Source organism: Xenopus tropicalis, chromosome 7, assembly GCF_000004195.4.
Source record: "Xenopus tropicalis strain Nigerian chromosome 7, UCB_Xtro_10.0, whole genome shotgun sequence".
Taxonomy (NCBI): Eukaryota; Metazoa; Chordata; class Amphibia; order Anura; family Pipidae; genus Xenopus; species Xenopus tropicalis.
The window spans coordinates 85,774,127-85,798,427 of NC_030683.2; the positions used below are offsets into that span (position 1 = coordinate 85,774,127).

At 39.5% G+C, this 24,301-nt stretch overlaps 1 protein-coding gene across 6 annotated transcripts in view; it reads left to right on the forward strand.

Annotated features, from left to right (window-relative positions):
- Positions 1-13,966, forward strand: part of usp28 (ubiquitin specific peptidase 28) — a 59,813-nt gene extending 45,847 nt beyond the window's left edge. For 4 of the 6 annotated variants that reach the window (XM_002937821.5, XM_031905342.1, XM_012967051.3 and 1 more), the window contains 8 exons: positions 838-996; positions 1,276-1,371; positions 5,229-5,407; positions 6,866-6,944; positions 7,702-7,781; positions 7,959-8,082; positions 8,729-8,924; positions 10,450-13,966. In XM_002937821.5, the coding sequence (XP_002937867.3) occupies positions 838-996; positions 1,276-1,371; positions 5,229-5,407; positions 6,866-6,944; positions 7,702-7,781; positions 7,959-8,082; positions 8,729-8,924; positions 10,450-10,625 (1,089 nt within the window). In that variant the 3' untranslated portion in view covers positions 10,626-13,966. The remainder of the gene's footprint in view (positions 1-837; positions 997-1,275; positions 1,372-5,228; positions 5,408-6,865; positions 6,945-7,701; positions 7,782-7,958; positions 8,083-8,728; positions 8,925-10,449) is intronic. The other 2 variants (XM_018095973.2, XM_018095974.2) reach the window with 2 other exon arrangements.
- Positions 13,967-24,301: the final 10,335 nt, after the last annotated feature.

A 24,301-nucleotide genomic window follows, 5' to 3' on the forward strand; every position in this document is an offset into this window, starting at 1 on the left:
TTGAAGATTGAGTATTGATATGTCCACATATGTTACAGAGAAAAACTTTGGGTATTCTTACTTTTTCACATACACATGTATGTATGTTTTTTTTTTTCCATTATGGAGGTTAAGGACAGATCACCACAACATGTACTCCACATCTCTAGTCATTTGTACAGGATTTTGGAATTAATATGCCCTTTAGAAAAGCACAAAAAATATAATGCCTTCCAAAAACCCTAAAAGATTAAGAACTCTGTTCAGCCCCAGAAATCAAGTCTCTAGTGAATTCCAAAATGCATAGATAAGACTGACAAATCCAAGACAGATGCGACCAAATAAAAAATGTCATTACTTTGCAAAAGTGCAAAATAAGCGCATTGCCTGAAGACGAGGTTTATGATGTTTGTAGACATAGAAAACCTACTAAATAGTTAGCCTTTTTACCTTTGAAATCATTTGTACCTATTGTACAAACATGGATATTTCCTTATCCATTATGTGTGTGCATGGTTTTCTCCTCATGAATTACATTCATTTCTACAAATGGCTGGTATAGTATTAAAGATAAAATATGCCTTTAATGGGCCATACATATATATTACAGTAGAAGGCAAAATAAGTGTTTCACCCAATAATTAGGCAAGAGTGTATGAAAAAAAGAATGTTTTTTCATACACTGGAGCTAATTGTGCTTTAGGACATTGGAATTCATTCTTGGCCTAGGACAATATTGTTGACCATTTTGTGGGAAAAAGGTCTTTCCTTTTCTTTGTTTCCCTACTCATAAGCTCTCTCTGTAGTGTGTCTGTTTCTTTCTGCACTCTGATGTAATTTCATTTCCTGCTGCCACAGCCAACTAAACCTGAGACAGGGGAGGCCAGCCTTTCTGATGCCAGCCTCACAGCTCAGGAGGAAACGGAGCCACAACCCAGCTCCCAGCTTTCAGAAGTGGAGATCCCCAGTGTGGGAAAGATACTCGTTAGAACTGATACTGATGGCTATAATGAGGAGGTACTTAGTTTCATCCAGTAATTAAGACAGATAAAAGGTTAATTTGTACAAACATTAATGGCTTGACTTAGTATTACGTGTTATCCATCACTGAAAAAAAATGGAGTTGGTTACCTAACCCTACTGCCTATTACGAGTCATCTTGAAAACTAGGAGTTGTTACTTAAGTGAAAAACAATTTGCAAGTTTTAACTACATTTACAGACCTTGTCTTAGAAAATGTAGCTTCTCTTTATTTTCCTTAATTTATTCTATATTTCTGGTTCTTTACTGTGCTAGATGATGCTCTGCCCTGCCATGCAAGGTGTAATCTTTGCAATACTGAAAGCCCGGCAGGTATTTGATCGAGATGGCCCTGAAGCTGGCCTTGTTAAGGTATCGAAAGGTTGTGTGTGCCCTAATGTATCTACATTCTAAGTTTAGAAAACTTAAAGTTTCTATTGGCAAATAACAGTTTGCTGTGCATGCTAACTTGTGTGCTGTGGAGTACTCTAATGGTGATTACAAATAAAACCTGTCAGTTGCTTTGAACATCCCAATGTTTATTTCTCTTTGTGTATCAGTCTGTATTCCTTTTTAACCCAGTTAACATTCAGAGGAGACAGCAAAAATAAAGAAAACATTTTCTTTTTCCTGATCAGGCAATAATAATTCATGTATTGAAATTCATTTTTCAAAAACTGTTTTTTTTATATTTAATTTTGAAATTTCACATGGGGCTAGCCATATTCTTCATTTCCCAGGGTGCCACAGCCATGTGACCTGTGCTCTGATAAACTTCAGTCACACTTTACTGCCGAGCTGCAAGTTGTAGTGATATCACCCCCCTCCCAGCAGCTAATCAGCAGAACAATGGGAAGGTAGCATTAGTCCGGCCTCAGACTCCTCCAGTTACATAGGAGTAGGAGAAACAATTGATTACCTGAAAGCAGTTCTAAAGTGTAACGCTTGCTCTTTCTAAAAAAAAGAAAGGCTCAGAATCTGGCAAACTGCACTGAGATGGCTGCCTACTCACCAATGTTGGTTCAAGAATAACATTTTAAATGGAAGAGTGAATTATTTGCTATGAAAACTGTAATTTAGAAATAAAAAGTAAAAAAAATAAAAATCATACAAATCATGACAGTTAAAGGAGGGGGCGGGACATGGAGCAATGGCAGGGGGCTTGGCAATGGCAAAGTGCTTGATGTGAAAAGGAAATTTCCCAGGCAAACAAGCATCATTTATGCTCATTCATGTAGACTAATTAACATTATATCATCTAGTCAGATTACAGTATCAGATTACAGTAGTCTATAAAAATGGGATGGATATCAATGTACCATTGCAAGAGGATGGATTGGTGGGAATCTCCTCAGATGCTGCTGAACTACAGACTTTGGCTCTCAGTGACATACAGTGTATAAAACATCTGGAAGGCTGCAGTTGCCCATCCATGTTACAGAATTTATTTTTTTTTTCTTTTTTATTGTTCCCAGGTTTTGCCCACTTCTAAGTAGATAAAGCTTGTACCAACGTTATAGGCATGATTTCAGCTAAATCAAAAGCATATGCCTGGGTTATAATAGCTATTGTTTGCATTATTTCATTGTTAGTTTACAAGTTTGTGTTCCATCATAGAACATGCAATACAGGTATGGGAGCTATCATGCAGAATGCTTGGGATTGTTTCTGGTTTTAGAATAGCTTTGCAATGGGGAAGCAGGAATAGCCTTCTCTATTATCAACTAAATTACACATATTTGCTTTTATAAGCATTATCTTTTCCCCCTCAAAGTTCTGTTTTAAAATATCATGTTATTTAACAAGAATATGATCAGTATCAAAGTGATTTTATTTGGGCCAACTATACAACCTCTGGGTAGAAGACTGATGCAAAATCATTTTCTTTAGAGCAGTTGTACTTTTTTGTTTTCAGACACATACAGGTAAAAATGGATTGGGATATACTAGTGTAGTAAATTTACTAATTGATCTCTCTTCTCTTAATCACTTCTAATATAATTTGCTTACTTTGGCATTTTGTCATTACCTAAAATATAAATTTGAAAGGTTGAGAGCTTAGAGTAATTCTGTGTAAGAATTATTTACATCTCTATGTAAAACAGTACACCTGCATCCATTTGCCCCTTGTTCCTAGGTAAAAGAAATCGAGCAATGCTTTGTACTCTCATATGCATGCATTCACTTGTGCTGTGATTGACTTGCTAACTTGCATGTGCTTCTAGATATTTTCTAGTCAACCTAAAAAAATTGATGTGGTGATGCAAAACATCATAACTTTGGATTTACTATGTGATATACATATGTTTATTGCCTTGTATGTTTGTTGGAAGCACAATTCAATGCACTCTGTTTAGTGACACTAAGTAAAACATTAATGTTTGAATCTGAAAGGACCTCAGCATGGACTTGGAAATTGTTTAGTACTGCCCACAGAGCCTCTTTGATGTTAACCGGTTACAGATGGTTAAACAGTCACGCATCCCCACAATCACCTGAGCAGATCCTGGCTCACATTTAGCAAAATGTTCACTCTGCATGGAAGAGTTGAAAAGCATCGTTTCTAAGGCTGGCACAAGTGTAGGCTCTATGCCACCTTTTGAATGATTACATTTGCTCGGAATTTTTAGCTGCTCTTGTTCTCTGAAAAGCACTGTCAGCTCCACTATTGTTCCATCTGCAAAAACATGCAAATTTGTTTTGGAGCCTGTGGAACATCTATTTTTGTCACCGCATGCATATGCAGAGAGCCGCTTGGGTTCCAACAAGATAATTTTAGGCTGTACCATGCAGAATCATCCTGTGCTTGACGTAAATTGGTTTTCAGTACTGAAAAGGTAGCAGATGATGTGTCTGCCTTTTTTCAAAGGAGCTTTCACTTTGAGGTTCACAATCAGTTTTCAAACAGACTCATTCGTTTGCAGTTCCTTGCAATTAAGTAGTTACACCTTGATGCAAAATTACCATAGAACTCAAATGATAACTTCATCTGATCAGATTTCTGGGAACTGCACATTGTTTTGTATATTCATTTTATTTTGGTTCAGTTGAAACAATTTGTGTTTACATTTTGAAAATTCATTTGTAGAGGACTGGAAATTAATTTACACAGGGCTATGATTGCTCAAATATTGGATACTACAAACCCAAAGTATGGCTGAGAAACAGCATTTATATCTCCTTTAATAATGGAGACTTGTCAAGAAACAAAATATAAATGCACAATGGCTCAGTTTTCTCTATGTGTAAAACCAATATCTGACCAGTAATAGTTTAGTAATTTAAGATACATAACCTTTGATGTGCTTTGCAGCATTAAGAGAGTTAAGGTGGCCATGTACGGGCAGATGTAAGCAGCCAATTTGAGTAATTTAGACAGATTTGGCAGCTGATATGCCTGTGAATGGGAACCCCCGACCGGCCTCCCCAATCGATATCTGGCCGAAAAACAATATCTGGACAGGTGTCAATTGGGCAGATTTGATTTTCCTGTTGGATCTAGGACTGCATTGGCTTATTGTTGTGGTCCTACGTCCAATGGCTCCTATGCCTTTTGTTGTAGGCCAAAGTTAGCGTATATCGACCACACAAGGAGGGCATATCGGGGACAGATTTGTTTGTTTGTCGACATCACCTAATGAGTGAATCTTAAGCGTGTATGGCCAGCTTAAAGGAACAGTAACACCAAAAAATGAAACAGCTTTAAAGTAATAAAAATATAATGCACTCCTGCCCTGCACTGGTAAAACTGGTGGGTTTGCTACAGTAACACTACTATAATTTATATAATAAGCTGCTCTGTAGCCACGGGGGCAGCCATTCAAGCTGGAAAAAAGGAGAAAAGGCACAGGTTACATAGCAGATAACAGACAAGTTCTGTAGAATACAATAGTGTTTTATCTGTTATCTGCTGTGTGCCTGTGCCTTTTCTCCTTTGAATGGCTGCCTCCATGGCTACACAGCAGCTTATTTATATAAATTAGAGTAGACTTTCTGAAGTAAACACACAACTTTTACCAGTGCAGGGCAGCAGCACATTATCTTTTAGTCACTTTTATACACTTTCATTTTTTGGTGTTACTGTTCCTTTAAGACACAAGGATATTTTGTCAAAACTGCATGATAGCTAAATGGCAGAGGAATAAGTGCATTAGTTTATGGATTAGAATAGGATATATTACTTATAATAGCCTTACTTTGGAGACTGACTGCCACTTAAACTTTTTCAGGCATTTCATGAGGAATATTCTCGGCTTTACCAGCTTTCTAAAGAAGAGCCTTCTCCATCTAGTGACCCTCGTCTGCAGCATGTTCTCATTTACTTCTTCCAGAACAAAGCCCCAGACCGGGTGATTGAACGAACTTTGCTTGAGCAGTTTGCTGATAAAAACCTCAGCTATAATGAAAGGTTAGTCCTACCTGTTTGGGAAAAGTCATTGCAACTGATTTTGCAACAGTGTTTTCCAAAGGCTTTTTGACATCCCTTAGATAGTGGGCCATATTTATCAAGGAGAACTGAAAGTCATTCTGGGGCAAATATGTGGTAAATACAGAACAGCCGAGCCTTACTTCCCTGTATATGTATATAGGGTATTTCCTGTCCAGAAATATATACTTGACTTTTTTCTTCTTCATTACTTTGAGATTTAATAGAACAATCTAAGTGGGTTGCAGAATGTTTGGGTAACTGGGTTATTTTTTTTCATGAATCCTCATTAACATTTATTGGGTTGAAATTCCTTTGTTGTGATGACAAGTGGACTGTTCAGCCATACATGAACCTGCTTTTTAAATGTTTTATTAATTATCATTATAATTATTAGTGTAGATGCTGGAAAATGATCTGTACCAGTAATTGGAAAACCTGCTGTAGGTTGATGTGAAAGCATGTTTTGGTGCAAACCTTTAAAACCTTTAGTTTCTCCTTCTATTTTTTTTTTATAAACAGTATAATAAAACACTAGTTCTCTACCAGCACGAATAGATCACTCCTGCCTGCAGCCTCCCTGTGTGTAGTGACAGGAATGAATGATACATGCTTGCCTTTATGCACATGTGTTGGATTAAGGCAGAAAATGAGCACACAAAGTATTATTCGATCAATATTTCCACAGTGACCAGTAGCTCTCATTGGTTCCTGTCACTACACGTGACTGCACTGGCATTTTTTAGCCGGCTGAGAAAATACAGCTCATTTACATCCACAAGGTGTGAGCAAAGTGCAGATTTTAGTGTTTTTTTTCCCAACATATCAAGCATCATAGCAGTTGCAAGGGTGTTGCATCTGACACAATTGCACCGCCCCAGACATGACTGGCAAATCTGATGCAATGCGTGGAAGTCTGGCTGGTGTCATTTACGGTGTTTTGCCGTATGAGTGACAACTGTGCCCCGATTTGTCAGTCACAAGTGTGCTGCTCCTATCATTGACACTTAGGTTCCCCTGCGTCAATAGGTGCAGCAACACTCAGTTCAGAACAGAAGGCAGTATGGTGTAAGTGGCACTAAGCACAACTATAAGGAAGTGCAAAGAGCACATTTTAACAAATGGGGATTAACATGCAACTCACTGAAAGAGAAATATTTGCCTATTGTGCAGGCAACTTTGGACTTACTGTATTTGTTTTTACTTTCATTTCTTGTTTAGTGCAATAAATAACAAAAACTAGACTAACTTAAAACTGATAGAAAAAATATGTTCAACACAAGCTCTAATCATTGAGATCATGTTGAAAAGTGGTATATGCCTTTTCAGTATAAATACTTCCCTATCTTTATACAGGGCTTCCCAGGGGACTAGGTATTTGTTTGAACTGGCTTATAAAACTGCTTGATGTTTATGCTGTATCATGCTCTTTTGTTAAAGATCAATTAGCATCATGAAGGTTGCTCAAGCAAAACTCAGAGAGATTGGGCCAGATGATATGGACATGAAAGAATACCAGGTTACGTTGTCAATATTTTTATAACATTTCTGTTTGTAAGCATATTTCTTTACTTTCCATGGCACAATGGATTGTTTCCACTAAGATCCATGTGTTACAAGTGTGTAGAATGTGCTAATAACTGGCCTGTATACATGTAGATATGTTTATTGGTTTTTAGCACTTTTAAAGGTGCTTAAATGTGTTATCTTTCTTCCATTACCTCTTGACCAACCCAAGCCCCTATAGTTATCTGAAATGTATTCTATAGTGCTATTGAACCTAAAAAATTAAGTAATTGGACACCCTGTCTTTGGGATATCTGATGTATTTGGTATGTCCATCATCCAATAGTTATATTTGGATTCAATGGTATTCTATAATGCTCTACATCAGAGCTGTGAAACTGAAGGCCCGTGGGCCAGGCCATCAAAGACATTTTCATGACCCTCAGACTACTTAAAAGCTCCACTGACCTCTATGGATGACATCATTATATTAAAACCTGGCCCTCAATGTAGAATTAATAAATTGGTGGAGCACTATATGGAAACAGCTGTACAGCACGGGTATACATCTTCTATCTCTCCTTATTCTCAGTCCTGTGTGAATCTATACACAAACCAGGAATCTAGGACAAACCAATAATTATTAGAATAGAACAGCACATTTATTTTGAAAGCTAATTTTTCCTTGGTGATACTAAAACAGTAAGTAGAGAGGCCTTCAAAATATGATTTAACATATATCGCTAATTCTAAAATTGATTCCTTGACAGAAATGGCATGAAGACTACAGCCTGTTTCGTAAGGTGTCTGTTTACCTTCTGACTGGGTTGGAGCTTTATCAGAATGAAAAGTGAGTCAAACCTATTGTCTCTGCTTCAGTTGTCCCCAAATGTTTTTTTCCTATTAACTTTGCCTGGTTGTGAAGTTAAAAGAAATGCCTTTAAAAGTTTAAGGCTATCATCACTTATTAGATTCTGGTTTATATATTACGCAAATGGTCAAATGTATTTATAATTTTGCTTTGTAGATGGCAGGAAGCCCTCACTTACCTTGTATATGCCTATCAGTGTAACCGTTCGCTTGTGAGTTCAGGGGAAAGTCTTGGTGTAGAGGAGACCTTGATTCAGCTCTACAGAAGGAAATGCCTACTGGTTTGTATATATTCAGTATTTTTAAAATACAAATAGGATTTAGAAATTACAAATCTAAAAAGAACAGATTTTGAATTCCTATGAAACCTCATTATTTTACATGTAGAAAATATTGAGCACTTTTTTTTTGCCAGGCATGGATTTGCTGTGAAATTCAGCATTTCGGCATTGGCTTATTTTTTTCAAAAATTTGAAATTGCTTCAAAAATTTGCTACGTCAAGATTTGCTGATTGAGAAAAAGTCACATTAAAAAAAGTCATGTGGTAGTCGCATTTCACAAAATCACTATTTTGCAAATTTTTTGTAAATAGTTTGCAAATTAGCAAAACAAATTAACAAAATATTCAAAAACATGAGAACAAATTATTATTGTGCTGGATTGATATTCTAAGAAGATATGATAATAGAGTAAGAATTGTTTAAAATTGCTTAAATTTTTTCAGAATGGTTTATAGGCAAGGACCTTAACATGTATATCAGTGTAGACAGCAGAGCGCTATCACAACCAGCATTGAATTTATCTTATTAAGTCATGTTTTATGCTGGTATGAGACTTTTATGTCATGTGGCATGTCACATTACGGGTATATACTTACCCGCATGTCTGCTTATGTCTTTATTTGCTCTTTTTAATGCATTCTGCAGAAGCTTAATGATAAGGCTGCCACCTTGTTCGAGAGCAGCCAAGAAGAACAGGTCTCAGAAGGGATTAGCATTATGAATGACCTGATCATTCCGTGCATGCATCTAATATTCAACAACAAAATCTCTGAGGAAGACCTTTCTGCCATTGAGGAGATGAGGAATAGATGGTGTTCTTATCTTGGGCAAGATATTGATGGTAAGAAAACTAAGGTGCATCAGACTAGATACCAACAGAGCATTAGTCTAAAGCTGGCCATACACAGGTCAGGACCTCATTTAGATGCTGATGCAGTCCATCTAAAAGGGCCCTGTTGTGATCTGAATGTTAACTGGTAGCCTGCCAATGGAAAAGATCCCTTTTGTTCATGGTTGGCTTTAAATATTGCTAGCGCCAGCGTTCTAAGAGTATGTGTCCTCATTACCAGAATTAACAGCTCTTCTTCCACCCTGTTATTCAAAGTATTGCCTGGTTGCTAGAGCATTTGTCCCCTAACAGCTAGATAGCAGTTTAAATACCAAACTGGGGAGCTGCAGAACAAAAATGTAAGATAACTCAAGAACTCACAAGGAATGAAGAGACTGAATGTAGATTGTTTTAAGATATCCATCTACATTGGACTAAAAGTGTTAAACAGATACATGTTTAGGTAAATTGCATACCTGGTAGCTTAGGGACCTCCTAATATTCTTAGAATTCCAATACCCTGGAATCTGTCCAAAATTTTCCATCTACCCGTAGGCACAAGTATTGGATTTTAGAGGTGCAAAGCTAGTTTTTGTTAAAGTTGCATTCACCTCTTGTGTGCAAGGCACAGAACAGTTTGTTTGGTGCAGATAGCATGCCCATGGGAGCAGGGTGTCACAGGGAAGCCAGTACTTTACAACTGTTCAGAGGCAGGGTTGTATACACAAGAAATAGGTGCAACAGAAGTATCGTTGCTAGGCTTTTCCGGACATCATAAAACCCACTTGTGCGTGTGTGTTGGGGGTATTCAAATATTCCTAAAAAAAATTAGGAAAAAACTTTGCAATGTTGACCTTGGCGTGTTTGACTTTTACTCAGTTTTGTTCCCCCACTTTGCCCTGACTACTGCCTCCATTTAAACTGCATGAGCAGTTGACGCAGTAATAACCCGTGTCACTTTTAACATCCCTGCATATTTATTGACTGGCGGCCCCCTCTTTTCTCTTCCTAAGGAAGATTAAAGCATAACGATTTCAGTTTATGGCACATTAGAATACACATTGTCCCTCCAAGCCCGTGCGAAGCGAGATTAATGGGCTGTCAGAAATCTGTCTCTGCCGGCAATGAATTCCAGACATAAGAGTCACCGGCACGATGGGTAGGATACAAATTAGCGCTGAGCAGTACTTATTAGACACTGAAGAATTCATATATATTATTTCATTTCCCTCTTCTCCATGCTCAAGGATGCACAAAACTACATTGTATGTGTGTGTGTGTATATATATATATATATATTTATGTAATATACACACAGGCACACATAAGTGTTTGTGAGTGCAGACATAAAGAATTGATTTTTTTCTCCCCCTCCGTATGAGTTGCGCATGCAAAAAAAGGAAACAGATTAAAAACAGCTTTTTTTCCTGATGGCAGGCCTGCATAAATCACTGGCTGTGCATTACTATGGAAGGAATAGCGGTATGCCAACAAGTGACCACATCTATAATAAAAGTCATTGTCTTCTGTTTTACAGATAATCTGCAAATGAAGCTAGGACAGTTCCTTCCTAGACTGCTTGACTGCTCCAGTGACCTCATTGTGTTAAAGGAACCTCCAAAGATCCGGCCACATTCTCCATTTGATCTGTGCAATCGTTTCACAGCCATCATGGAGTCCATACAGGGAGCATCCACTGTCACTGTAACATAGGTTTGGGGATTGGCACCCCATCTTGCTATGCTCCAGGTGCCTGGAGAAACCACTTACAACATTTTGCCACTTTGTATATCCCTTATAGCTCTTATACACAGATAAAGGAGAGCTCAGTTTTACTTTAAAGAACATGTAAACCCTAAATTTTCCTGCCATGTATATAAGTTAGGCACATCTCCCACACCCAAACCACAACATTTGCATTGCATATATCTCCTCCGTTTGCCAGTACCATCACATTTTCCTAAAACAAATATCAGTATTCACCTGGCAGCAATTTTCCCTCTCAAATATCTTCAGTGATATTTACATATGCAAGTAGCACACATGTCCTGTAAAGTTCATGCAGAATGCAGGCTTACACAGGCAGCGCTTACTTTGATAAAAAGTCCTGCTTGGATTGTTTCTGCTTGGAGAGTGGCTGTTAGACCAGAGGGCAAATGTTGTAATCTGAGTTGAGAAGAACTGAGCATGCCAGGTAGCCAACAGCCAAAGTAAATGCCCAAGAGAGGAGGGCAATGGGTTAGAGGAGGAAAAGGAATCCCAAGTGATTAAAGGGATGCAACAGCCTTACTAGTAGTAAGGAGTAGTAAGTGTTTAAAGGTTTCAAAAAGGGTGTTCACAGATTAATTTTTTTGTGTGGGGTTTACATGTCTTTTAACACATTATGAACAAAATGGAATTAGACTGATTTTGGTGTGGGGTGCCTGTTTTTAATCATTAGGTGAAACTTGTTCAAATAATTCTGTATACTTGAAGAAAAAAAGAACACTGGATGGAAACTGGTATGTCTGTTACACTCACTTAAGCCCCTATGATACAGTCAGCATTAATGAGTACATTTGCAATACAGTTCTCCATTGGTTGCACAACTTTTTACATTGTTTGTTCTGGAAAATTCTGTCATTGTGGCAAAACAGGTTTTTACAAAATGTTTTTAATTTTTAATGTCTAGGAGGTGACAGGAACAATGGGGGGTTAAGGTTCCCTCCCACCAGGGGGCAGGACACTGCGATTACATCAGGGCTGCAGATCCCTTGCTCTCTCCCTTTATCTCCTGCACAGCCCAGAGGGCAGCATTTTTGCTGGTGTCCAACACCTTATCAGACTAGTGATCCTTAGCTTGAAGGCCCAAATCCGATCTGCCCTCTCAGATATTGTCAGAGGAGAGCAAAGTTCAGAAACAATATCACACAACACTAATGTCAGAGATCTAGATGCCAACCACAGTTTACATATGAAAACTTCAGTACGCATGGGTGAGAAATGCAAAACTGTGGGTTTCAACATATCACTAAAACTTTTAGGCTCAAGATCCAGAACTCAGTCAGGTTCCTGAAGTTGTTGGAACAACTGTGTCAGTTTAGACATGCATGAGATTTTTTGGTTAATGCTGTAACAGATTGAAGTTGTCCCATTTGCCCAATTTCATCTTTTTGTTCTCTGAGACTTTGGAGCAGGAAAATCTCTTCACAAAAGGATAGTTTTGCCAAGAGCAACAAAAATGGCACTGTGGGTCCCAGCTTAACCCAATGGGATGCAACCTTTCAGAGATGATCAGTGAAAGGCCTTTGGTCTCTGGAAGAATCCAGCCTGCCCAACAGTCCTTTGTAGATCAGAGTAATTTGTCTGTTTTTAGTACCACACCCAAATTCCCTATTAAGGTGGTTTCATAATTCCACATCAATGAGAGATAATCCTGTAACAATTCAAAAGACTTTTAAGAAGGCTAAACTTCACCCTCTTGACATGGTTAGAGGTCTTAATACATTTCTTTCAGCAAGCCCTTCCTGGAGACACAAACTCTCAATGGTTTCCATGCCACAAAAACTACTATTGTATGTTTGTTTAAGGAAAAGGCTACCACCACAATAAAGTAAGGGTGACTCCTATTATATAGGATATATATATATATATATATATATATATATATATATATATATATATATATATATATATATATATATATATATCCTATATAATAGGAGTCACCCTTACTTTATTGTGGTGGTAGCCTTTGTCCAAAACGTCCACCAGGTAGTGGTCTCTTGACTTGTCAGGGTTCTCTCATCCTGTTATGGGGGTGCCTTTGGCATTTCCCCCGATGTGGAAGAGATATCCCCTTCTGTTTACTTTACAGAAAGAAAACGTATTCTTATTCCGTTACAAACTGGAACCCTTTGGCCAGTGGAGAGCATAAAGGGAGAGAGGATGGGTCCTCAGATCTGATTTCATCGCAGTGTCCTACCTCCTGGTGGGAAGAGTCCCTTACCCGCTTGGTTTATATGTTCTTCTGACAACTGGGGAACAGATTAACCTCCCAAACTTTATCCTACTGAAAATCCATATAATGAACTACGGTCTGTTGAAATAGCTGTTTCCAGAGTTGTGTCCTTTGGAGTGGATGGGTAGAAACACTCTAATTTAATCCCATGGGTTATTATAAATCTAAATATCAGGTACAAAAATTCTTGTTCTATCCAAATCTGTAATGATCTGTTGGTCTGCTTGTCTAAAGAAATGCATCGATAAAGCCTAGAGTATGTATATGGTTTATACAGCAATGCTCTGACTATCTGTGCTGTTTCATTTCTTATGTGTTTTTCTGTGTAGCTGTTTGCAATCGGCATCACGTTTCTACAGTTCCAATTGGCTTGAGAGCGAAGTCCTCTCTTTGTACAGATACTTTGCCGCAGTTTTAAAAAGTCTCTGGTTTAAATAACTTGAACATCCGTCTCTCATGGCAGGTGCCTGGCAGGACTGGACTGGATAGGGGAGCATTTTTAGCCTGCGGGTGTGGGTATTTCTAACAATCCTGAGCAGCTGCACAAATCCGTTTGAGCAGGACAAAGGAGGCTGGGGCAGGGGGAGAGACTCGATTGAGAAGCCAAATACCATCAGGATTTGGCAATGAAGGGATTGAATCTGTAATACTGGAAAGAGAGAGAGAAGAAGAAATTATCAGGGAAATTTAGACTGGCATCTAAACAATGAATTTCCTTACTGCTGGGAAAAAATAAAACCAGGAGTTTGGTTTTTAAAGTGCACACTTGTAATTACTTCCCGATCTGTTTTTAGGCATGTAGGTTCTTTATAATAGTTTTCATTATTGCTGTGCCTTGAAAAATACGCAGCCACTGCCAATGTTGACACCAGCTTAGCCAAAGCCTCAGTCACACACTCGCAACCGTTATAGAAGCCTTCCTCTTTGGATACAAATACGGATGTCTTTTCTTTCCAGCTGAGCTGTGCAAGGAGGCCAGTGTTAGTCTGAAAAGCTGTCAGTCCAGTGATTTGTATTTGTGTTTTTTATGTGCAATAAACTATTTATGTTTTTATGTCACGAGTAGTTTGTGTTGTTCAGCTCTAACACCAGTATCATAGTCGAGCCCCTGATTGGAGATCCCGACAGTGCATTAATAATACAGGTATGGGATCTATTACCTGGAAACCTGTTATCTAGAAAGCTCTGAATTACAGGAAGGCCATTGCGCATAGACTCCATTTTAATCAAATCGTTCACATTTTTATTAAAACAGTACCTTGTACTTGATCCAAACTAAGAGATTATTAATCCTAATTGGAGGCAAAACAATCCAGTTGGGTTTATTTGATGCTTAATTTATTTTTTAGTAGACTTAAGTTATGGAGGTCCAAATTACGGAAATAACCTTTATGCGGAAAACCCCAGGTCCTGAGCATTCTGGATAACTGGTTTGATACCAGTAATAAAATAAAGGGGATATATACCACAGAATACAAATATGCCTAAGAAAAAAACTGAATTCTAAGCAATTTTTACAACTGAAATCAGTATTTTTCTCTCCAGTATCTGCACTGCCAGTTCTTTCTTTGAAACAATATAACAGACAGGTCAGAGACTGGAAAGGTTAATAAATACACTCAACAGGGCACCACTTAGAAAAAATGCAAACATTTATTATTATTATTTTAACTCATTGAACAAACCCAACGCATTTTATCTCTTAGGGGCCTTCGTCAGGATCACATGCAAAAAAGGGGGAATTGCAGGAGAGTTGGAAGCGTTAAGGATTACACTGCTTTCAGTAGCAATTCCATTTACAAATACCATTAAAGCATTGGTGTTATGTAGTTCAGGTATATTGGAAAGCGTGGGTTAGACCGAGCGCTGGCGATTTCTTTCTGTTTTTTGTACAAATTGTAGCCAAATTTTGCTTCTAGCTGCTATGTAGCCTTTAAACCAATGAATCACTTTCATGTGTGTGTTAATGAGCTGGGGCTTAAAAGCTCCCTGCTTTCCCACTAGAGCCTTTTTGAGCTAAAGGTAGGTGCAATAGGTCTTAATACTCAGTCACATTGTTTTCTGGGGGACTTTATTTTAATTGCATCACAGACTCAAAGTCATTAGACAGTGTAGGACTCACGTACAATGAGGGGCCTTGACGTGGCACGTGAGCTTACATATTTTGGCCAAAGTGTGGAACTAACACCTCATTTTTTGTAAAAATTATTTTTAAAGGCAAACTAAGCGCTGGCAAACTTTCTTTCTCTTCAGGTATATTGGAAAGTTGCTTACAATCCTATTTTCTTTCATTATACAAGATTGTATGTTTGGCTTTACATCGGCCATAACATTTGGTTTGCTAGCCTGCTTGTTATGCATTATGGCTTCCCCTTGGCTCTAATCCCTTCTCCAGAGATTCCCACTTTGTAGTCATGTGCTCACACAAGGATGGTATTTAAATGCACGATGGAGAGCAGACTCAAATGCTTCACCCGCCGTCACTCTTTCCTGGGATGCCATATGAGATAGGTGCATACTCTTCTCTATATCCCATTGGTTTCTTTATGTATTACAAGCAGAGCTCACATTTGCTGCTAACCCTGCTTTGCCTCTGCCATCTCCTCCATAACTATTTAAGAGGGCATTGCAATATAGGTGCTGTGTTTGCCCAGGTCTAGCCCATAGCAACCGATGAGCTGTTTGTTTTTGGGTTTTTTTCATTCATGCCTTTCAGATCTTTTAATAAATTGCTAGACATTCATGGTTTTAGAGATACTTTTTTGTGGCTTCAAAAACCTTAAAAATGAGAATGTTGATAAATGGGCCTTCCCTGAGTTCTCTTTTAGTTCAGTCGCTCCATGTGGCAGTGCTGCAAATGTAAGCAAGCCTTTTAGATAAAGGGTGTGTCCTGTGCCAGTATTCCTGTGATCTATTGGGAATACATCATTTACCTGTTATAAAAGTAAGACAGGCTGTTATTTTGCCAATAAAGTAGATCATAAGTACCAGAAATATATTGCCATGCAAGCTGTTAAAGCAGAAGGAAAAACAGCATCCGGAGCACTGGCCCTGGGTATTAGGCAAGTGATTATAATCACTGGGGGTGCCTATCTTTGATTTATTTCTATATCTATCAGGGAGCTGTGACCCGCCCCCCCCCCCCAGAAACTGCTATATTTTCACACGAGTAAAAGGAATTTTCTCTCTTTTATTGTTGTCCACTTCCCACCTGTTGCTCCTGTCGCCCCTTGAATATGTGTCTTACAACAGTGTGTGGAATGGTGCAATAGAGAGACAAGTGTGTTTTTGCAGTGTTTATTGCTCCTGCACTTGTGCCTTTTGTAAACGGGGGCTATAGACAAAAAAAATTGCAGTGTAATTGATATTACACAAATACAGTAATGTGTATATGTAAGTCATTATTGAAATTTTGAAGGCCTGATTAGTAATCATATACTGCCACCTTGTGGCCAATTACATTGTAAAAACAATGCATGATACAGGATTTCCAGTGAAAAGTTTGATATCACTTAGAAATCCAGTCTTGGCTCAGACCTAAAAGAATATATTGCCCAAATGTACATATGCTATACAGAGAAGAGTTTATGGTAGGCAGTGTACAATTTAGGGGAAATGGCATATACATTGCACATTATTCATGCTTAGTTATTCTTTTTTGTTTAAAGTGGTGTTCTACGCCAGAAAGGTTTTGTTTTTAAAATAGTGATTCAGGGTTCCCCTCACCCCTGCAGAGTCTGTAGCCCTGCTCTATATATATTCTAGTTGTCAGCTGAGAAAACATGATCTACTTGAACCTGATAGGCACAAGGAGATCCTAGAACACATATATACATAGATATAAATGTGGTTGTTATTCCCATTAAAAAAAAAAATAGAATTTCATCCTCCAGTATTAGAGGGTCTCCAGGCAGTGATCAATAGCACAAGCCAAAGGAGTATTTCTTTTTGGCACCAAATGACTTGCTGAACTTTTTGTAAATCTTAGAGGGTATATTTATCATAGGGTAATGCTTTAAGACAGGTCAACAAGGGGAGCTCCCCAACTATCTACTAACTTATTCATCAAAGGGTGAAAGTAAACATCATCCTTTAGTAAATAAAGCCCATAAGAAATGCCAGCTTTACACTAATACCCTTAGTCTGAGAATTAGATACTGGGCTGGCAGGTGTCTGGGTATGTTTGGTCATACAGTGTATGTAATGCCTGAATTTCTTATAACTTACTTTACTGAGGAGTGAGTAATAAAAACTCAATTAGGGATTCAAAATAGGCCCTGGCATTTCAAGTACACAGAGGCTCAAACAGCCCCCACAGTGAGTAAGTGTCTATGACATCTTACAGCAGCCCCTCTGGCATTTGCCACAAGTCACAGGTTGCCAGTCAGGGCCTTTAATAGGGACGCACTAAAATCCAGGACAGTTTAGGATCCCAGCATTTTTACAGATGTTAGGCTGATGCCACACGTGGCGTTTTTACGCTGCGTATTTTCTAATTCTCTCAGCGGCTGAAAAACGCATTATATTATCATCCATAGAAATAAATTGAAAAGACTCGAAGGAAACCACACAATGCGTAAATACGCCTTACCACGGAGTTTTCAAGCGTTGGCTGAAATACGCCGTTATTTGCACAGCAACCTATTCCTATGTATACACAAAGGCAGCTGCCAGACCTAGCGGAAATACGCAGCGTTTTTTACTATTTCGCACTATTAGCACCATGGGAAACGGTATTTGCTACGTCACCAGTACTAGGCTGAAAAACGCCATAGTCAGGGGCTGTGTGGCTTGTGCAGTGTTTTTAGGCTGAGAAAATACGCAGCGTAAAAACGCCACGTGTGGCATCAGCCTAAATCTAAACCAAATCTGGATCCTAGTTTATGTCATGTTTTTTTTTAATTTTTTTTAAAGCTCTGAGGAATTAAAATCTGCAGTTTCAAATTAAAATTGGACTTTGGACAGAACTTTTGTGGAGGATTTAGTATTTGGCTCAGTCCAAAAATTATAGATTTGGGGCCACTTCCTCTACTTGCACTGTTCAGGCTTATTGTATTATCAGTACTTATTATTATACTCAGTTCAGCAATTGGCAGGGTCAAAGCACAAGCAGACCCACATAATAATAATAATAATAAATTCAGATAAGTATTCAATGGGCTTATATTATCTAGCAGCATTTTCCCACTAACAGCCTAACCCCTGTACTGTCTGATATTATAGTATACATATACATCTAAACCGGAATTAGCCAATCCATTACCTCGTGCCTCATTTAATGATGATTTTTATGTCACTTTGCAGAGTTAAATCACTTGTGACAGTGCTGCATTATAAAAATAATAATAGGCCTTTAGTTATCAAGCACCTTATGAGCTCAGGCCTGAGGGGAGAAAACAAAGCCAAACTGAGCCATAAAAAGCAAAATGCACTATTAAAGCTTTGCCTGTTAACATATGCAAATAGAGGCAATGTGATCAGATTTATTTGCTTGCTGTTTGAATTAGCAGTATTGTGTTTGTACAGAAGGATATAAAACTCTCTGCATAGGGCCGTGTGTTGACTTGTGCATTCACCATAAAGTTTCTTCCAGGGCCCGATACAACAAAATTCCAGTGCTTAGTCCCTGTACGGTTTATTCTAGAGATCAACTCCCACCTGCTTGAGCCTCATCCAGCAACAAAAATCCCCTCTCTCGGGTGTGTAACCTCTATTTCAGCTCTATTTCAGGGAATTCTCTATCCTGATTTCCAAGTCACTTGGATCCCTACACTACAGGCAATATGGCCTGGGAGAGATACCTTCAAAACTACCATTCCTATGTAGGAACTCAGAACCGCTCTTTCTAACTCAACCCTAACTGCCTTACACTCCTAGAGTGTACTATAAAGGGAGCTACACCTGCCACTATCTAATGCCTCATTCATGGGGCCCTGTTCCCCGACTTTAACTGGGCCTGGGCCCATGCCCTGGGCTCACAGCACACATCCACCCTGTTCCTCAGGTGGAAGCAAACAGAAAGGTGCCACTCCTTTCCCAGCACTATACCAAAGTGAGGTAGGATGTGGTCACCATACCTGCTAGGCAATAGCACACATATGTAGATAAACTTACTTACATACATTCCCTTCTGCCTAGCAACTACAGGAACTGAACCTGTAGGGATTTAAAGCCATAGGGGCCATTTAACCTCATGGGTCCCTATATGTGGGGAAAAAAACCCTTATCCACAGGTATGGGAACTTTTATCTGGAAACCCCTTATCTAGAAACCCCCAGGTCTTGAGCATTCTGGATAACAGGTCCCATGTCTGTATAAAAGCCTCTAGTAGGTGAGCTGTATTGGAGCATGGGTGTTTTATAGTTCAACACCAACTAAATACAGTATGGAAGCAGAACAGGCTACTGGGTCTAGTCTATTAGATGGTATGTTGTAGTTCAACGTTGCAAATATATACTAACAGCAGGGAGGCAACTCTTTAACAACGTATCACTCAGTCCAAGCAGTCCCAAACAGTTATGTTTATTTGGGGACCAGCAATTCTTTGACACAAGAAAACCCAATTCTAGTATTTGGGGCCTTTAGGGCATCCCCTAGGCCTCCATGCCTTTGTAGTTGTTCAAAGGAAAAGTCACACCCAAATCCAGTTCTCAAGTCAAGCAGAAGCAATGACCACTCAGCACTTTATTTGCTTTAGTAGCCACAGAATGGCACTGCCTGGAATTAGACAACTTTCTATCTATACTTTGCTCCATGGTGAAAATCTGGCTTTGATATATCCATAAAAAAAAATTCTCATATGTGAAAAAAATTGCCAGCGTGAGTCACTGTAAACACATTTTACAAAAATGAATGTTTTAGTACAGGTATGGGATCTGTTATCCAGAAACCCATTATCCAGGAAGCTCTGAATTATGGGAAGGCCGTTTCCCATAGACTCCATTATAATAAAATAATTCAGTTTTTTTTAGAAATGATTTTTTTTTTCTCTGTAATAATAAAACAGTACCTAAAACAGATCCTAACTAAGCTGCATGAATCTTATTTGGTTTAATTACTGTTTAAATTATTTGTTTTAGTAGACTCAAGGTATGGAGATCTAAATTATGGAAAGATCTGGAAAATACCAGGCCCTGAGCATTCTGTATAAAAGGTCCCATACCTGTACTACATTTTGGCCAAAGTATGTAAGCTCACATGCCACGTCAAGGCCCCACATTTAACATGAGTCCATCTCAGCCTACTGTGTACTAAATATTGAAGAGCATTTTAAAAACCTTAGACCCCTAGCAACAATGTACCCTTTGTACTATAGGAGCTGTAGTGGCTATAGGGCCATTCTCAATCACTGAGCCCCCAGCAACAATGTGCCCTTTGTACTATAGGAGCTGTAGTGGCTATAGGGCCATTCTCAATCACTGAGCCCCCAGCAACAATGTACCCTTTGTACTATAGGAGCTGTAGTGGCTATAGGGCCATTCTCAATCACTGAGCCCCCAGCAACAATGTACCCTTTGTACTATAGGAGCTGTAGTGGCTATAGGGCCATTCTCAATCACTGAGCCCCCAGCAACAATGTACCCTTTGTACTATAGGAGCTGTAGTAGCTATAGGGCCATTCTCAATCACTGAGCCCCCAGCAACAACATGCCCTTTGTACTATAGGAGCTGTAGTAGCTATAGGGCCATTCTCAATCACTGAGCCCCCAGCAACAATGTGCCCTTTGTACTATGAGAATGGCCCTATAGCCACTACAGCTCCTATAGTACAAAGGGCACATTGTTGCTGGGGGCTCAGTGATTGAGAATGGCCCTATAGCTACTACAGCTCCTATAGTACAAAGGGCATGTTGTTGCTGGGGGCTCAGTGATTGAGAATGGCCCTATAGCCACTACAGCTCCTAATCACTGAGCCCCCAGCAACAATGTACCCTTTGTACTATAGGAGCTGTAGTAGCTATAGGGCCATTCTCAATCACTGAGCCCCCAGCAACAACATGCCCTTTGTACTATAGGAGCTGTAGTAGCTATAGGGCCATTCTCAATCACTGAGCCCCCAGCAACAATGTGCCCTTTGTACTATGAGAATGGCCCTATAGCCACTACAGCTCCTATAGTACAAAGGGCACATTGTTGCTGGGGGCTCAGTGATTGAGAATGGCCCTATAGCCACTACAGCTCCTAATCACTGAGCCCCCAGCAACAATGTACCCTTTGTACTATAGGAGCTGTAGTAGCTATAGGGCCATTCTCAATCACTGAGCCCCCAGCAACAATGTGCCCTTTGTACTATAGGAGCTGTAGTAGCTATAGGGCCATTCTCAATCGCTGAGCCCCCAGTAACAATATGACCATTGTACTATAGGAGCTGTAGTAGTTATAGGGCCATTCTCAATCACTGAGCCCCCAGCAAAAATGTGCCCTTTGTACTATAGGAGCTGTAGTAGCTATAGGGCCATTCTCAATCACTGAGCCCCCAGCAACAATGTGCCCTTTGTACTATAGGAGATATAGTAGCTATAGGGCCATTCTCAATCACTGAGCCCCCAGCAACAATGTGCCCTTTGTACTATAAGAGCCGTAGTAGCTATAGGGCCATTCTCAATCACTGAGCCCCCAGCAACAATGTGCCCTTTGTACTATAGGAGCCGTAGTAGCTATAGGGCCATTCTCAATCACTGAGCCTCCAGCAACAATGTGCCCTTTGTACTATAGGAGCTGTAGTAGCTATAGGGCCATTCTCAATCACTGAGCCCTCAGCAACTATGTGCATTATGTATAACCATGATGGAACCATGTTCACTTACCTTTAAAAACTTACCTATAAAAATGCCTATATGTTGGTGTGTTGCACACTAACGCTGTGTGATTTTGGCATAATAACAAGCTAGGGGATAGTATCTTTGGGAGTCAGTAGCCTTTCTACATTGCAAAAAACAGCTCCAGGTAGCATTTGAAAACTGCAGTGAATTTAATGGCAGTGTCAGCACACTACATGTTTGGGGCAGAGTCCTTTCTCAAGTGTTTGCCACTGTTTTCCAATATAATCACTTGCTCATTGATAAAGCAGCCACACCCGGAGTGTATATATTGAACTGAGGAACTTCAAGGTATTTGCACACAATCGAAAATCATCGAAATCATTCTAAAATCATTAGAAACTGCCAATATCAGTTCTTTTGGGGCGTCCCCCAACTTTATAACACATATGCGGTATCAATAAGATCTCAGTAGCCTTTCTGTTGATACTTTGGAGGGAGTGGCGTCTCCCAAAATACTGAGCATTAAAGGAGAAGGAAAGTCATTTTGGCATTTTACTGCCAACAGATTTGCCACATGTGCCACCTAGAACAATATATTTATTCTGCAGAAACCATTACCATACCTGAGTAAACTGCTTTAGAAGCTCCCTCCATTTGCTTAAGATAGCAGCTGTTATTTTAGGTAGCTTCCTTCCTGCAGCTCTAGCCCTTATAGCTCAGATCACACATTCCTAAGGGAGGGGGGAGGGAGTTCTTAGCCTTCTAGTGGTAGGGAGGAACAGGAGAGGGGGGAGAGGAGAGAGCTGTGCAGACTCTGGCCACGGGAATAAGGATGTTTCTGTGAGAGAAAGTCAGACACTGGAACATCATGTTTACAAAAAAAAGAGACAAGAAATCCTGTGTTTCTTTTGATAGAGGACTCAGTGCAGCATTACTGTAAGTGCTTATGGCTGTATTTACATAGACCTTTCTGATAAAGCTTACTTAGTTTTTACCTTTTCTTCTCCTTTAAGAATATATGTGTATAGAGAATTGTATATGTGTACGGAGAAATGTATAGGTGTAGAAATGGTTGCGCACCTGGTATTTCTCCTCTTCGGGATCTAACCTACAGTAGACCTTGTATCTTGAGTAATCCAACTTAGTTTTCTATCTAAAAGAGTTGAAACAAAATCGCAGCAGCAGAAGTTAAAAGGCAACTGAGCACTGAGGAGATTTACTGCATGGGGAAAATCCCACTGCACAGTCTGGCTGAATGGGCACACATACTGCAATATTTTTTCCAGACGGCTATAGAGCAAAGAAGGGTGTGAAGGATCAACCGCGCCTTTCGGAAACTCCATGTATTGAAAGTATCTTCAATGGAAGGAAGAGACTCACCAATTATTTCTCCTACTGACATTCTCAACACTTGTAGCATTTATATGGAGAGCACTGTGGACCACCGGACCGCCTTAAATTAACAACCGCCTCTTTCATTTTATCAACATTAAGATACAGATTGCTATTAGCACACCAAGTTACCAGCTGTTTAAAGGTTAAGTAAGCCTTAAAAATTAAAAAAGGGAGAGCAGGAGAGGGGAGAGAGGCGAGAACTGTGCAGACCCTGGCCCTGGGAATGAAGGATTTTTCTGAGAGAGGAAGTCAGATACCCGAAGAACATGTTTACAAAACAGGAGACAAGAAATCCTGTGTGTCTTTTGAGGAGACAAACTGAAGACCTTCCTCGCACACCCTAGCTCTCCAAAAAATTAAAAAGCTTAGTGAACAATGCTGGAGGGATCGGCAACCTCCCAAAAATTACGAATAGTAAAAAAGCACTGGCACTTAGAAATCTTTATTGCGGATGTGCAACGTTTTGGGGCAAAGTAACCCCTTTATTAAGCAGGCTTGATGCTCTTTTGATAGAGGACTCAGCGTAGTGTAGCATTTCTGCGAGTGCTTATGGCTGTATTTACATAGACCTTTCTGATAAAGCTTACTTAGTTTTTACCTTTTCTTCTCCTTTAAGCTTAATAATCAACTTCTGTGGAATAATTGTATTTAATTATATTTAATGCAGAACTAAAATCAATAAGCAGCGTTCTCCTATAGGTGTTCTCATTGTCCATTTGTCACAAAGACAAATGAAGTTGCAGTAAAAATAGTGTAATCAATGGGCCACTCTGAATTGTGGATTCAATGAGTCAGTTAGCATGACTTTAATATATGGCCTCACTACTCTGCAAACATTTCATAATAATAGGTGTGCAATGGGACAGTAGTCATTCTCATGTCACTAATTGTCTCTTATGCATATGTACTATATAAGGCCTTCCTTATATAATCAGCTTCAGGGGCGAAACGATACAGCGCCGCACCCCCACCAAAAAAAAAATCAGGCAGTAGAGTAAAGCAGGCCCTGCGGTCTGGGCCCCTCTGCAGAGCTGTCAAACCAACCCCCCCCCCCATTTGTTCGGGAGTTACCAGATTTTAGAGGCTTTACCCCGTTCTCATGTTGCCCAGCATTCTCCTGATTTTTCAGAAACCTCCCTGTGGCAAATTTCGGATGCGCAGTAAGGGGCATATTTATTATGCTGTGCATCGCCAGGCTTCGCCGTGTAAATACAGTGTAAAATCGGCGTAAT